We start from the raw sequence: 15,775 nt of genomic DNA on the forward strand, positions 1-15,775 counted from the left end.
TTAAGACGCTTGTTCTAATGGCTGACAAGCGCAATCGCAGTGCCGCGCTTAAAGAAAACCAAAAACTGAGAGACAAGAACGCGAAAGAACAGCATTTAGAAAATAATGATTCTTTACACCCATGGCACCACACCTTGATCTTTAGGCAGAGAATCCAGAGCATACCTGTCAACACTCCCGTTTTTCACACCCATCTCCCGCCAGGCCGCCACCCTCCGGTTTTATTTCGTTATTTCTCCTTTGAAACTCGCGGACGACGGGAGCCGGAACGCGTTCACTGGGTGGCTCTGTGGCTTGAGCCGCTGCCCATTTGCCCTCACAGGCTGGCGCCCTTTGGTAGACGAAGTAGAGTAGAGAGGATTCACATCCCCGCGAAAAACGTTCTCTAAATACACCGCTATATGATTCCACTCCGCGTTATCCGTTTGACGCTCGCTCCTCACAGTCTGTGTCCGCTCACTGAACACGACAGATCGGTTCATCCACAGGTAGATGCAGTAGAGTCTACTAGCTGTTGTTGTTGTTACACTTTCTTTGCTTTTACAAAAAACGTGTTATGAAAAGTGTTGTGTTCTGCAGACATCTCTCAATAAAAACTGGTAATATCGAGTTTATTTCTAATATTTCCCGTTCTGTGACCATAAACGGTTCTTGTAAATAATATGCAAACACTGTTAAATCCATCCATGTAAATAAAAAATGAAAACATTCTGCTAACTAATAAACAAAGTAAAAACAACTGAACTACGGGACGCGTGAAGGGACAAACTGCTCGTGCTTTTTCAAACTGCGTTTAGATAGTTATTTCATTTCTTACGTTGAGATATCTGGCAAAATGTAAATGCTAAATTAAGATGATACCTTGCAGATATACCATTCATGGATTCATGGCCTGTGAGCTGCATTAAACAGTCTCTTAGATTTACATTTAAGAATTTGACATTAAAATGATGTTATGTTAGTCATAAAGTAATTAAAAGATTTAAAACGATTTATAACAGAGGGGTGCCATATTTGCCCTGCACAACCTCAGTTAACTAGACTTTACAAAACTATGGACTCATCTCATTATTATGAAACTATTTAAGCCATAATAAGACGTTTCATCTCATTATATGAATACAATTTTAATGTATATTTCAAACTCATACATCTGTCATATGCTTTACTGATGGAATTGCAATAGAATACGAATATATTTTTAACACTTTACACCGTTGCATTTGTTAACATTAGTTAAGCATTAGATTACATGTCTGCATTTGTTAATCTTTATTTTCAGTATTTACTAATATTTTTAAAAACATTGAACATGCACCGTGAACTAACATGAACAATTGTATTTGGCATTAAATAACAATAAACAAGATTAATAAATGCTGACTGTATTGTTCATCATTGGTTTCATGTTAATGCAGGGGTTCGCAAATTTTAGATCCGAGACGTATAATCTCTCAAGATCCTCCAGAAATACAGGGAGAACACACACATTTGTTCCTTTTTAGTAGTTTTCTTATTATGAATCAACAAATTTAATTTTAATATACATAATGGTAGGGTGTAACAAAGTTCAATAGAAGGGAAGGAAGGAGGCGGGAACCGGCGAACATTTAAACAATAAACTTTAATCAAAAATAAACAAACAATAACACGGAAGTAAAAGGCCGGCAGCCACCTCACGGTCGACTGCCGGCCACACAAACATAAATAAAACGTAACATTTCCGGGCCCGGTCCTCTCTCCTCGGCAGTCCCGTCGCTCGTCCTCTTATGCTCCCTAGCTCCCCGTGAGGCATGCGGGACCGGTGCGCGTACAGCTGATACTCATTATCACTCATGCCACCGGCCCCGCCTTCCTGCCCCACGGCTCTCGTCCCGCCTTCCTCGCTACATAGGGCTTTATGATTATGTCAAAAACTGTAGTCCCCTTGATATTGTAATGTTGATTATTAATGTTGGATTTTGCATTTAAGTATGTTTGAAACTTCCTACACACTATAAATGCACCACTTGTGGCTCCCACTGTCAAAACAAGCATTATAAACGTGTAAACCAATGAACAAGTGTCATTGTTGGTCAAAACATTTACTAATGCTAACAAACATATGATTTTAAATAGTACGGGGGCCCCGAAAACAACTCAAGCCCAGGGGCCCCCATCCTCCTAAGTCCGGCCCTGGTTGAAATAAACCTACCATAAAAATTATAGACCCTTCGTTTCTTTGTAAGCAGGCAAACTTACAAAATCAGCAGGGGATCAAATAATTATTTCCCTCACTGTATGTTATATTGCGTATGTGTGAGAGAAAAGCAATAGCCTCACAAGTCAGTCACACTCTCCTATGGTGGGTTAACCCTTTAGTGACTTCATATCCTTCAAAGCATGATGGCTTTTTATTTAGAACTTGTACTATGTGGATCTAAAACAGCATGAAACAGGCGGATACAACAAATCGTACTTATGCAATCTACTTAAAAAGCGCTTTGATGAAGTTCTGAAAGATATTTTGCTCATTGATGTATTTAAAATAACTTAATATGAAATTGCATTGTTGTACTGTGGTCCCCAGGCAGCGTGGTATACAGTGCATCGGTGCCGGTGTAAAAGGACAATGGGCACGCACTGCCAATGCTCACGCTGCCGATGTAAAAGAACAATGGGCACGCTCTGCCAACACTCTCCCTACAAGCTACTCCCGCTCCGCCTCTGAGAGATTGGTTGCAATTCTCAAACTGACCGCAATTGGCCGCTAAAAATCCTACACAGCAACTTTAAACTAGGGCTGTGCAATTAATCGAAAATTAATTGTAATCGTCAATTTTGGCCTTCGACAATTACAAAAACAAAATAATCGAGGTAAAACGATTATTGTGCCACATTCCATTTTGCAAGGATCCTCTCTTTTCTTAAAGTGGTATAAATCCACAGCGCACCCCTTTCCTTACAGTGGTTCAGCTGTGCTATTTCTTTACATTTATTTTTCAGTTGAATTCACAGTTTAAAAGCAAAGTTATTTATTTTCTGTTGTTTTAAAAGTTAATGAGTAATCGTGTTAAATAATCGGGATCTCAATATTGGCCAAAATAATCGTGATTGTTTTTTGTCATAATCGAGCAGCCCTACTTTAAACCCTTAAAAAATCTGCCAGCCCCCCACTCCACATTGTTTGCAAGGTAGGGTGTGCCACCAGGATGCAATAGTCGCCCTTATAAGAGCTCTTTGGATCATGTGTTTGTGTTTCTCCTTTCGCTGGTGTATTACACTATTTCTTGTTTTGCTGCAGCGCCCCCCACTTTGAAAAACACTGGTTTACAGGATATACTGGTCATCATGACAACAAGGCATTAAGAACACAAATTTAGAAAGTATTTGCTATTCGTCATGAAAGTGACCTATTAGTCGGATATGGTGACCCATGCCCGAAATGTGACCTCTGCATTTAACCCATCCAGTGAGTAGTGAACACACGCACAGCAAGTCGTGAACACGCGTACACCCGGAGCAGTGGGCAGCTATCACTGCAGCGCCCAGGGAGCAAGTGGGGGTAAGGTGCCTTGCTCAAGGGCACCTCAGTCGTTACCCGCCGACCCTGAGAATCTAAACCTTCTGGTCACAAGTCCGACTCTCTAACCATTAGGCCACGACTGTCATGTGATGTGCAAGTCATCTGGCTATTCAGTACTTGATTCTGTTAACTTCCATTGACAGCAATGGCTTTGGTGTAACAATTGCCATAGATGTAAAGAGGGTCAACAAGAATTGCTGGTTACCGATCAAAATGGCCTCAGTGTGCTACTTGCAGAGTTATCCAATAAATCACATTATATTTATCCCAAATTATTGTTAATGACTTCACCCTAAGATACAAAACACATTGTCCTGTTTGAGTAGAATGGGGAAAAATTGTGTTAATACAAAAAAAGCCAAAACACCTGTAGTACCGGTGACACCAGGGGTGGGGGGATTTGCTGTGGGGTGGTCGAAGATGCTGCCATGCGCATGACACATTTTACTTTCAATTTTGAATTGGGGGCAATTCAGGAATGACAATTGCTTGAATTAATGGTGGGTTCAATATCTTTCCTAATAAAAACACACAAAACTACAAAAAAGTACAATAACATTTGCTTATATTATACACAGACCTTGCAAAACTAATAATCGCGGCACCATGCAAAAAAATAAGAAACCATAACATCAGATAGGTTGCCTTTAACTAAACAAATAATCACGACACACATCAAGCAAAAAATAATTAAGAAACGAAAATAAAAACAAATATGACGGTGGGGGTCTGTACCGCGGTGGACAAGTGATGTAATTGGTTGGCGGGTGGACATCGTGTATCACCGGTGACACCGACTATCGCAAAAGCCTACATGGTATCGGAATTTTCTAAATTCAAAGTATTGGAAAGACAAGTTTAGCCAAGTAACGGTTCTTCTCGGTTTCTTTTGATTGTTATCAGAAATAATCTACAAGCACTCTATTGTTTGTGAATGTGTACCGGAAGTTAAGTTGGGGTTAAGATGAAACCGTCTATATTTTTTGAAACTATGATATCATCACCCCACATCTCCGACCTAGTCAGACACCGCTACGTCACAACCGCAACAACAATGGGGGACTACATTAGGCCTCGCACATGTAACATGGCTCAGACTGCGAAATGTAAAGTTTTTAAAGAAATAGACAAACAAATATCAGCATGCCATTTGAATAGATGGCATGGATCTTTTGTAAACATTTTGTTTTAACTGACAGTGTAAATAAAATAGATGGATAAATAAATATCAATTCTAGTCAGCTTGCAAAACTATTTATACGGATGGCTTGAAACATTTATAACTATTTATGTTTTAGCTGACCGTGCAAGCAAACTAAAAATAGACAAAACAATATCTTAAATGTGCAAAACAGACAGTTTTCTGACCACAGTGTACATTTTCAAGTTTTCAACAATTACTCTACAGGTTACGAGCAAGAAAGACAAGTCTGTCTACAGTCTCAGGTTTTAGAGCTGCCCTGTGACAGGTCACAATGTTTCCTCCTGTGCAAAATAACAAAAAATCCTCTCCGAGGGAGAGCCTGGTGGCAGGGATGCACAAGCAGGGCCGTACACAGGATTTTAAAAATACAGAGGTCCAAAAACTGAATTTGTCACAAACAAAAAAATGGACTTTCTTGATCTACATACAGTATGTGCATTTTAAAACGTTTGGAGTGCAAATTACATAACAATTGCTAAAACCATCTAGTCTTTTCATGTTTATCAGTAATGAAAGTAAACACATAGTCAATTGATATTTTTATACAAATACTACCAGATTGAAATACAACCTGTCTTTCATAAAGGATCATAATGCATTTGGGTTTGAACTTACACAAAGGTTAGAGGTTTCCATTTTTGAGTGAACTGTCGCTTTAACTTTTTTGTGTAGCTACAGAAGTTGCAGACACTTAGGTTTTTATTAAAAATAGGTCAACTTAAAATAATATAGAAACAGAATTAAAGAACGAGAATTTGTTTAAAAGTGATGCATTTGAATTATTTGCAAATCATATAGTTGTTTTAATAGGCTAACCACAATCAATAAACACAAAGCCACGCAGTTTAGCATGAACTAGTGGAGGTCTGGTAATGTTTTTGTCGCGTCAAACTGACATTAAACACGTAAATTGTTTTCGGCATTTTGTAGTTTGGATTACTGGATATTACAATCGGTCGTTTACTCAGGTTTGTTGTTTAAATGTTGACTCTCGTCAAGCACGCTCAAAACGAGAGTGTAAACTCCTGGGCACTCTGAAAAGAGGGAGAAAGCGCGAAAAGAGGGAGAAAGCGAGGGAAAATGCTGACTAAACTTAGCTTTAGTCAGCATTTTGCACCCATTTTTTAGATACAACGTGAATGGCCGCTAACATTTCTATAAAACATTAAACAGTTATTCTACTTAAATCGCGCTCTTTCACAGTAGAAACTGAACTCGAGCTTGACTTCTGTCAATAGCAACTCACACCTTCTTTAATAGGGATGCACCGAAATGAAAATTCTTGGCCGAAGCCGAACTTGATGTGAAACACTTGGCCGAAGGCCGAATAATACCGAACACCGAACATGTATTTTTGTGTTGCAATTTTGCTATTTATTTAGCCCATTTTATCACATTACATTTATATAAATAATCAGAATATGCTTTTTACTATTTTGTATTGCTTTTCAATAAAATATATATAATAATAACAAAACTATTAAATTTAAAATATTTATTTAACACTGAACATTATACATATCAGCAGACAATCAGAAAACTTAAGCACAATATAACTTACAAATAAATTAGGAAAATAAAATATTTGGTCATCTTTTAATGGCCCTTTTTGAAAAGCCATGGGCCTATAACTGTCTGCTTAAAGACTGTAACTGTATATTTATTTACTGTAAAAAACTTGCATTAAGTACTGCATTGAAAAAAGTACAACAAAGTGGATGAACCCACAACAAATAAAAGATAATTCATGAATAGGCTATATAAGCCTGCTTAGCCTATTTTTTAAGGAAAAGTGGCAGGTTCTTTTTGATGAAAAGGAGTTTCTCTGCTTTTTCACACGAAAGTCGGTTCCTCTTTTCATCAATTATATGAGATGCAGCGCTAAACAGTCTCTCACTGTCAGTACTTGTAGATGGAGCAGACAAGTACCTAGGATCAGAATAGTTACATTTTTAAATATTTATGTTTCGAGACATTGATAAATAATATAATTTAATATTTAATCCCCTTCTTACCTGCGTGCCATCTGTGCCAGGTCGGGAAAGCGGCTTTGATTGTTCCTCCAATATTCTAGAGGGTTATTGCTCCTGGGGATGGGGACGTCTGAGAGATAACAATCTAACTGCTGCGCGGTTGAGCTGGTCCTCTGTAGTACATTCGGGATATTTTCTTGGAGGATCTCTTCAAACATGTCGGACAGCGATGATGTGTGCGGCTCATCTGTAGTACGGGCCCGTTTTCTGTCCGTGTTGTTTCCCGCTTCTCCTGCGCTGTGCGTCCCCTGACCGTCTACGTCACCGAGCGGCTCCAGCTCTGCTTGTATCATTTCTCGTGTGCGCTGCTTTTTTCCCACATCAAAATAGTTATCTTTATAACGAGGATCAAGCACAGTTGCAATGCAGTACAGGGGTTCGGACTCCACCTGACTAAATCGTGTGGAGACAGCCTCTAACAGTGCACTTTTAGTTGTTTTCACTCCGTGGTCCGTTTCAGCCTCTTTGTTTAGAAGACGCTTCAGTGCTGCCAGTAAGGGGATAACATCTGCCACAGATGAATCAGATGAGCTTATCTCCTTTGTTATCTGCTCAAATGGGGCCAGAAGAGAGAGCACGTTCTCTATTAACACCCAATGGTATGCTGTGAAAGTCGCAGGCAGTTCATGATCTGCTAGGTATGCAGCCAGGACTCGCTTTTGCGCAAAAAGGCTCTCCAGCATATAATATGTACTGTTCCACCTAGTGCTTACATCTTGTTGGAGACGTTTTGGTGGCATTCCGAACTGCTCTTGGACAGATTGTAGGTGCGTGTAAGCAAGCGGAGAATGCTTAAAGTGACCAATCATTTTTCTGCCAATCGCTATCACATCCGCTATACTGCGCTGACTCAACAATCCATCGTGAACTGCTAGTTGAATTGTGTGTGCCGTGCAGCGTATCCCTTTCAGACCGCTTTCCTCCATGGCTTTGGTCACATTTCTTGCGTTGTCACTGACTACCGCATGCACTTTAGATCGGTCTATATGCCAAGTGTCAAACATCTTGCTGAATGCATTAGAGATAACTGCAGCTGTATGGGACCCCCTGAACTCTTGTGAGTGAAGCACAACCTTTCGTAGCTTAAAATCTTTGTCAATCCACTGTGCGGTTAAACTCAGCATGCTGGTGGGGCTTACATCCGAGCTCCATATATCAGTTGTGAAACTGAGTGCTGTAATATCTGTAGCCAAGAGCTCGTGTACCTGAGTTGAAACGACGTTATACATCTCAGGTAAGCACACGTCTGAGAAATACCGTCTGCTAGGCATGGTGTAACGGGGCTCAATAAAATCAATGAGCCTGCCAAATCCAACATCCTCTACTATGGAGAATGGCTGATCATCCAATGCGATAAATTCCATTATCTTTTTAGTAATTCCTTTAGCTTTGGCACTATCGCTGGCAAACCTCTTGGTCTTTTCTAAAAAATCAACTACAGATGGAGTGGGTGTGGGGGAAAGAACTTTCCTTTTCGCTGCTGATGCCGCTGCCGCGTCTTTCTCATACTCTGCATGCTGATCGGGGTGTCTTGATTTTAAATGTTGAATCAAACTTGAAGTGCTGTAGGTTTTTGCAGATGTACCCCCTCTAGACAATTCTGCAGGACAGTGACTACACACAGCAAATTTTGCGTCTTTTTCAGACACTTTAAAGTGTTTCCACACTGCCGACATGTTTACTGCTTTATTCAAGCTTGCGTGCCTCACTATACGCTCACGCAACTCTAACGTTACGTTCGCTGCGTCAATGTTCGGTAAAAATTATTCGGCCATTTCACAAATTCGGCCGAACACCGAACATGCCTTTTTTGCTATTTTCGGCCGAATATATTCGGTGGCCGAACATTCGGTGCATCCCTATTCTTTAATTAGATTGGACAGTAATCCTCGCCTTTCTTCATTTGATTGGCCAACTCAATCAGATTGACACTTAAGAGTGCTGTTAAACAGCTGAGGTAGATCAGATCTGAGATCAGTTATCTAGGCGTTTTCTACCAAATGGCATTTTTTTCCACAACAAAACTACCGAGGTCTGGACCTAGGGGACCTTAATGGCGGGTACGGCCATGTGCACAAGTACTGAGGTGCTAGTTTGCTCGCTCTTGGAAAGGGTTTCTCGTGCATCTTTCACCAATCTGCGATATTTTCGCAGGTCGAGGGCACATTTTTCTTACTCCGCTCTTCGCCTGTCACCCACGAGCTGTACTTTGCATAGCCTCTAAGCTTTCCGGAAGCCCGGTCTGTACCACGCATGCACAGCATTTCTTCCACGTTGCTTACATTATATTGAACATTAATCGAACTTTTATTATAGGAAAATTATATTGCAATAAATATTGTTATTGTTTTATCGCCCAGCCCTAGACTACATACTAGGTTTATGTGCATGCTTCAAGTCGTCTTCTCCATTTTTAGTGTATATCTGTGGCAGAATTAAAGCGCCACATACTGGTCTGGCATGTATACTACATTCATTTTGAGTCTGTTTTAGTGGTTTTGTGTGTATGCACTACGCACATATTTCTTGAGACGATGCCGTGTTTACAGAATTGATTAAATAGGGAAAGCTCTGACTTCGTGTGTATGTGCCCTAAGAGACAGATGTTCTTATTTGTGTGTTCCAACTTTGTACAGTGTTTCCGCGGGTCTTAGTCTAAAAAAGTCTAAAATTCCAAAATCAAAATTTTAGGCCTTAAAATGTCTTAAATTCACTGAAGTATTGTGTTCTATGTCTTGAATCATTTTAAACCGGTCTTAATTTTCCTACGGCCATGTAACACCTCTAATGCAGAGTTTGCGTTAACCAAAAATTCTCCGTCATTGACAGATTTTTTTACCAGTGACGAAAAAATCTGAAGACCATCAGTCATTTTGACGGATTGCAATAAGGGCAATTTGTCACTCCTCGTTTTGTCATTTCCCTTCATTAGAGCGTGATCGTAGGCTACTACCCCTGCCCTGAACATGATTGCGAAGGGATGTGTGTTTCCCATTCATTAGCTTACGTACAATGCCTTGTCCGTTTTGGAAAATGCGTGCAGACGAGACTCGCGGTGCAGATGCATCTGTCACAGACCACACCATGTCGTGTGCACGCATACACACAAAGGTGTGTAGTGGTGCTGTGTTTACAGAGTTTTTTCCTTCAGAAAAGCGAATAGATAAATATTATTTTAAGTCTGACAACAGAAACATTAAATATATAAATGAATATAAACAACAACGGCTTTATTGGGCATTCAGTTGTATTAAAATACAGCAAGTTCCGCTGTCATCACAAGAAATTGATCTGGGAATGTTGGGTGTGCGGTTTTTATGTTGTGATACATGTCTTAAATTTCATTCATAATGGTCTTAAAAAGTCTTAAATTTGACTTTGTGAAACCTCCAGAAACCATGTTGTATGAAACTGAAACCAATGTACTGCCACACCATTAAAACCACTTATCTAACATTGTGTCCTGTCACAATAACTCTGATGCATTGAGGCATGGAGACCTAAACATGTCTTGTGATATCTGGCATCAAAATAATAGCAGCCGATCATTTAAGTTCTCCAACTTGTGAAGTGGGGCCATGGATCAGATTTGTTTGTCTGGATTTGTTGGTCAGATTGAGATGAATTTGTCATGTTCCTCAAATCATTCCTTTTTTACAATCTGACAGGGCACCGATAGAGGCCACTACTTTCAGGGGACACCACTGCCATGAAGAGGTGTACATGGTCTACAAGAATCTTTAGGTTCATCCGCATATCAGGGTTTCCCAACAGAACATTGTCCTGAGCATAACACTGTCTCTGCCAACCTGCCATCTTTCTGTGGTGCATCCTTCTGCCATCTTTATCCCAGGTAAACAATGCCTTTGCTCTGGCCATCCTCCAAGAAAATGTGATTTGAAATCAATTGTGCTATTACTTCATGGTTCAGTTCTGACACCCCACATGCCCATTGTAGCTGCTTTTTTGTCTTCATTGGCACTTTAACCAGCCTGTGGCTACATAACCCAACATGCAGCAAACTAAGATGTTCTAACTAGGGCTGGGAAAAACAAATAGATTTTTCGATTAATCGTTTTTTTAAATGTGGTCGATTCAATATCGATTCTCAAACGTCGTGAATTCGATTTTTTTTTATTTCATATTTCCGCAAGCGTTAAACATACTGTGAGAGATCATTAATGTGAATCTTATTGCTACTACTAGTCTTTTGCACTAGATTCACTTTTGTTTTTACAACAGGGATCCTATCGTTCATTAATTGCTTAATTAACATGGCGGATGCAAGTATGTTGTGTTTTGTTCAGGCGAAGCGCATAATGACATACCATGCGCCTTTTTGGATAAGCATTAACTTTCATTCATGGGGAAAATGTCGCCAGTGCTGCCCCGCGAGGTACGGGCGCGAGGTCTCGCTTTCCCGGGCATAGGGCTTGTGTCTCTCGCAGCGACTCTATGCAGTGAGCAACAGGTAGAAGCAGCACGTTTAATTCACCATATGGCGGCCAATTCGCAAATAAAAGAATACAAAACGCCGTTCCAAACACCTGCCACTGTTATGTTGACTGTTTGGATATACATAAACACAGTTTGTCTGTATATTAGGGCATGATTACATAGATAGAGGCTACGTGCTGTATTTTAGCCAATATCACTGCTCTTTCACGTGTGTATGGTGATTTTGTCAGATGATGACAGAAACAGAATCAGACTGACAACAGAAACAGAAAATATGTAAATGAGAACGGCTTTTTTGGGCAACAAGCTGTATTAAAGGGGATATGAATTAAGAGCTCAATTTTAACCCGAGCTTTTGTTATATAAGAGGGAATCGTATTCAAGCGAACATCCTGTAAGTGTCAGAACTGAAAACGCCCTTGTTACTGAGATTACAACTGTTGTTGACACCATGCTCAGCAAACGCCAGGTTCTGGAATGCACCTATCTTGAACACCGCCTCCACAGAAAAATATCAATGACTACTTCTCTAGCCCCGCCCACTGGTTCGCGCGTGACGGTACTGAAGTAACACAAGTTGCGCGGAACCAGATAGAGCGAGCAAGCAATAAACATGCCGTTAAAGATCGCAAAATATTGTGGAGTCAGTGCCTGGTTGTGGAAGAACAGTTGCTGCATAACCTTCCTTCGGATTCCAACATTAGTAATGCGTGGCTGAAGTTTATTTTTTAAAGAGGTTTCAGCTCACGTGGGTAAAACATTACCGTGGATTCCTTTGCGAACAAGGCAGAGGTTGACGATGGATTTGCGGAGAGACTAAAATCAAAAAGCAGTGCTGTGCTGTCAATATTGGATCCGATAGGAATGGCGCAGCAATCTTATGTGAGTAAAACATTTTTGTACATTGCGTCACTATTGCTTTGTTAGAGATCGCTTGATATGCCATGAGTAACCTAACATTACGTCTCTAACCAAATTCACAGAAGGCTCCAACTAAGTTTACTACGCAAACTGCTATACAATCATAACAGTGGGCGTTTACTTGCAAGTCTTCATGGCGGAACGCCCATTCAAACCGATCGTTTGTCAAGCTGGCCTCAAAACCAGGGTAGAAAATAGCCTATTACTTATTGATTTTGGTGTTTTTGAATGTAAAAACCACGCAAATGTCATAAGTAGACCTCATACAACAGTATAAAACAGTATAAAACAATAAACAAGCCCAGTTCATCACACTTTTAAAATACAGAATGTTCAGAGAGTAGAAGCGAAACTAGTCTGAAATTGCAACTCATAAACTATGAATGACGATGACTTCACAAATATGTTAATTAGCGTATGACATCACCAAACACCGCAGTTCCACAAATTCCTAGCGGAATCACTGCACGTTTGTGGCTTTTCATTTATTTTTTATCAATTCACCATTGTAATTTGATGTTTACAGTTCTTTTATCTATATGATTTTATCTGTATGCATGCATTAAACTGAATCGAGAATCTAATCGAAACGAACATCTTAATCGATACCCAGCCCTAGTTCTAACACCTTTCAAGTCTACCATAGGCAGCACAGTCATCTTGCAACTTGAGCTGCAGTAGCTCTTATGTGTGATTGGACTAGATGGGTTACTCTTTGCTCCCCATGTGCATTAATTAGCCTTTGGCAGCTATGACTATGACATTGGTTCACTTGGTGTCCTTTCCTGCACCAATTTTGGTAGGTACTAGGGATGCTCATTTCGGTTAATTTCCCTAACTGAGAACCGACGCTCATTATCCGAACATTAACCGTTAACCCATAAGATTTTAATAATAAATTGGAATTAGATAGAAATAAATGCTGCGTCTCATTTCGAATGTGTCCTCCGGAGGTCACGTTTGTCCGCAGCATACGACTTCGTATGTGTTGGATCTTCCTTGAGATGTTTCTACAACTTGATTGGAGTCCACCTGTGGTAAATTCAGTTGATTGGACATGATTTGGAAAGGCACACACCTGTCTATATAAGGTCCCACAGTTAACAGTGCATGTCAGAGCACAAACCAAGCCATGAAGTCCAAGGAATTGTCTGTAGACCTCCGAGACAGTATGGAGGCACAGGTCTGGGGAAGGGTACAGAAACATTTCTGCAGCATTGAAGGTCCCAATGAGCACAGTGGCCTCCATCATCCGTAAATGGAAGAAGTTTGGAACCACCGGGACTCTTCCTTGAGCTGGCCGCCTGGCCAAACTGAGCGATCGGAGGAGAAGGGCCTTAGTCAGGGAGGTGACCAAGAACCCGATGGTCTCTCTGACAGAGCTCCAGCATGTCTATGTGGAGAGAGGAGAACCTTCCAGAAGAACAACCATCTCTGCAGCACTCCACCAATCAGGCCTGTATGGCAGAGTGGCCAGACGGAAGCCACTCCTCAGTAAAAGGCACATGACAGCCCTCCTGGAGTTTGCCAAAAGGCACCCGAAGGACTCTCAAACCATGAGAAACAAAATTCTCTGCTCTGAGGAAACAAATGGCAAGCGTCATGTCTGGAGGAAACCAGGCACCGCTCATCACCTGGCCAATACCATCCCTACAGTGAAGCATGGTGGTGGCAGCATCATGCTGTGGGGATGTTTTTCAGCGACAGGAACTGGGAGACTAGTCAGGATCGAGGGAAAGATGAATGCAGCAATGTACAGCGACATCCTCGATGAAAACCTGCTACAGAGCGCTCTGGACCTCAGACTGGGGCGAAGGTTCATCTTCCAAGAGGACAATGACCCTAAGCACACAGCCAAGATAACAAAGGAGTGGCTACAGGACAACTCTGTGAATGTCCTTGAGTGGCCCAGCCAGAGCCCAGACTTGAACCCGATTGAACATCTCTGGAGAGATCTGAAAATGGCTGTGCACCGACGCTCCCCATCCAACCTGATGGAGCTTGAGAGGTCCTGCAAAGAAGAATGGGTGAAACTGCCCAAAAATAGGTGTGACAAGCTTGTAGCATCATACTCAAAAAGACTTGATGCTGTAATTGGTGCCAAAGGTGCTTCAACAAAGTATTGAGCAAAGGCTGTGAATACTTATGTACACGTTTTTTATTTTTAATAAATTTGAAAATATTTCAAACAAACTTCTTTCACGTTGTCATTGTGGGGTATTGTTTGTAGAATTTTGAGGAAAATAATTAATTTAATCCATTTTGGAATAAGGCTGTAACAGAACAAAATGTGGAAAAAGTGAAGCGCTGTGAATACTTTTCGGATGCACTGTACATGTTGGCATTCATGGTTCCCTCAATGAACTGTAGCTCCCCAGTGCCGCCAGCACTCATGCAGCCCCAGACCATGACATTCCCACCACCATGCTTGACTGTAGGCATGACACAATTGTCTTTGTACTCCTCACCTGGTTGCTGCCACACACGCTTGACACCATCTGAACCAAATAAGTTTATTTTGGTCTCATCAGACCACAGGACATGGTTCCAGTAATCCATGTCCTTAGTCTGCTTGTCTTCAGCAAACTATTTGCGGGCTTTCTTGTGCATCATCTTTAAAAGAGGCTTCCTTCTGGGACGACAGCCATGCGACCAATTTGATGCTGTGTGCGGCGTATGGTCTGAGCACTGACAGGCTGACCCCCCACCCCTTCAACCTCTGCAGCAATGCTGGCAGCACTCATACATCTATTTCCCAAAGACAATCTCTGGGTATGATGCTGAACACATGCACTCAACTTCTTTGGTCAACCATGGCGAGGCCTGTTCTGAGTGGAACCTGTCCTGTTAAACCGCTGTATGGTCTTGGCCACAGTGCTGCAGCTCAGTTTCAGGGTTTTGGCAGTCTTCTTATAGCCTAGGCTATCTTTATGTACAGCAACAATTATTATTTTTAGTTCTTTGCTCTAGTTCTTTGCCATGAGGTGCCATGTTGAACTTCCAGTGACCAGTATGAGAGAGTGAGAGCGATAACACCATATTTAAAACACCTGCTCTCCATTCACACCTGAGACCTTGTAACACTAAAGAATCACATGACACTGGGGAGGGAAAATGGCTAATTGGGCCCAATTTAGACATTTTCACTTAGGGGTGTACTAACTTTTGTTGCCAGCGGTTTAGACATTAATGGCTGTGTGTTGAGTTATTTTGAGGGGAAAGCAAATTTACACGGTTATACAAGCTGTACACTTACTACTTTCAATTGTAGCAACGTTTCATTTCTTCAGTGTTGTCACATTAAAAGATATAATAAAATATTTACAAAAAATGTGAGGGGTGTACTCACTTCTGTGAGATACTGTAAATTTTGCTGGGTTGTTTCAGCCCAAAAGCCATCATTGGGTCAAATATGAACATTTTGGCGGTTAATTTACTAGTAGTTGGGGTTGTCATTTTTTGAAATAACCCTGAATTTTTAGTATATGTTTAAAGAAGCATTGCTGGTTTAGTACCAACCTACAATGAGACTTGACCAACAAGGTTCCTAAGGTTTCCTTAGGTTGTTGTTCTGCCAGAGGGCAGTAGTTGTTA

The 15,775-nt window shown here is 41.0% G+C and overlaps 2 protein-coding genes across 6 annotated transcripts in view; one reads left to right on the plus strand and one right to left on the minus strand.

Annotated features, from left to right (window-relative positions):
• The window catches only part of znf1035 (zinc finger protein 1035), a 90,676-nt gene that overhangs the window by 62,651 nt on the left and 12,250 nt on the right, over positions 1–15,775 (plus strand). For 3 of the 5 annotated variants that reach the window (XM_057339935.1, XM_057339931.1, XM_057339932.1), the window contains exon 3: positions 10,471–10,655. The exons of the other annotated variants lie outside the window; for them this stretch is intronic. The gene's annotated coding sequence lies outside the window, so the exon portion shown is untranslated. The remainder of the gene's footprint in view (positions 1–10,470; positions 10,656–15,775) is intronic. 5 annotated transcript variants of the gene reach the window in all.
• LOC130557847 (zinc finger BED domain-containing protein 4-like) lies at positions 5,548–9,388 on the minus strand. The gene is made up of 2 exons (XM_057339938.1): positions 6,785–9,388; positions 5,548–6,698 (listed from the first exon to the last, which is right to left on the minus strand). The coding sequence occupies exons 1-2, from the start codon at positions 8,476–8,478 to the stop codon at positions 6,545–6,547; spliced, it is 1,848 nt and encodes a 615-aa protein (XP_057195921.1). The 5' UTR covers positions 8,479–9,388; the 3' UTR covers positions 5,548–6,544.

Source organism: Triplophysa rosa, linkage group LG8, assembly GCF_024868665.1.
Source record: "Triplophysa rosa linkage group LG8, Trosa_1v2, whole genome shotgun sequence".
Classification (NCBI taxonomy): Eukaryota; Metazoa; Chordata; class Actinopteri; order Cypriniformes; family Nemacheilidae; genus Triplophysa; species Triplophysa rosa.

Excerpts from the sequence above, each read along its gene's own strand:
- LOC130557847 (XM_057339938.1), bottom strand. The coding sequence starts at position 8,478 with ATGTCGGCAGTGTGGAAACACTTTAAAGTGTCTGAAAAAGACGCAAAA. Across the intron at positions 6,699-6,784 it reads CTGGCACAGATGGCACGCAG|GTACTTGTCTGCTCCATCTA; the intron begins GTAAGAAGGGGA and ends TTCTGATCCTAG.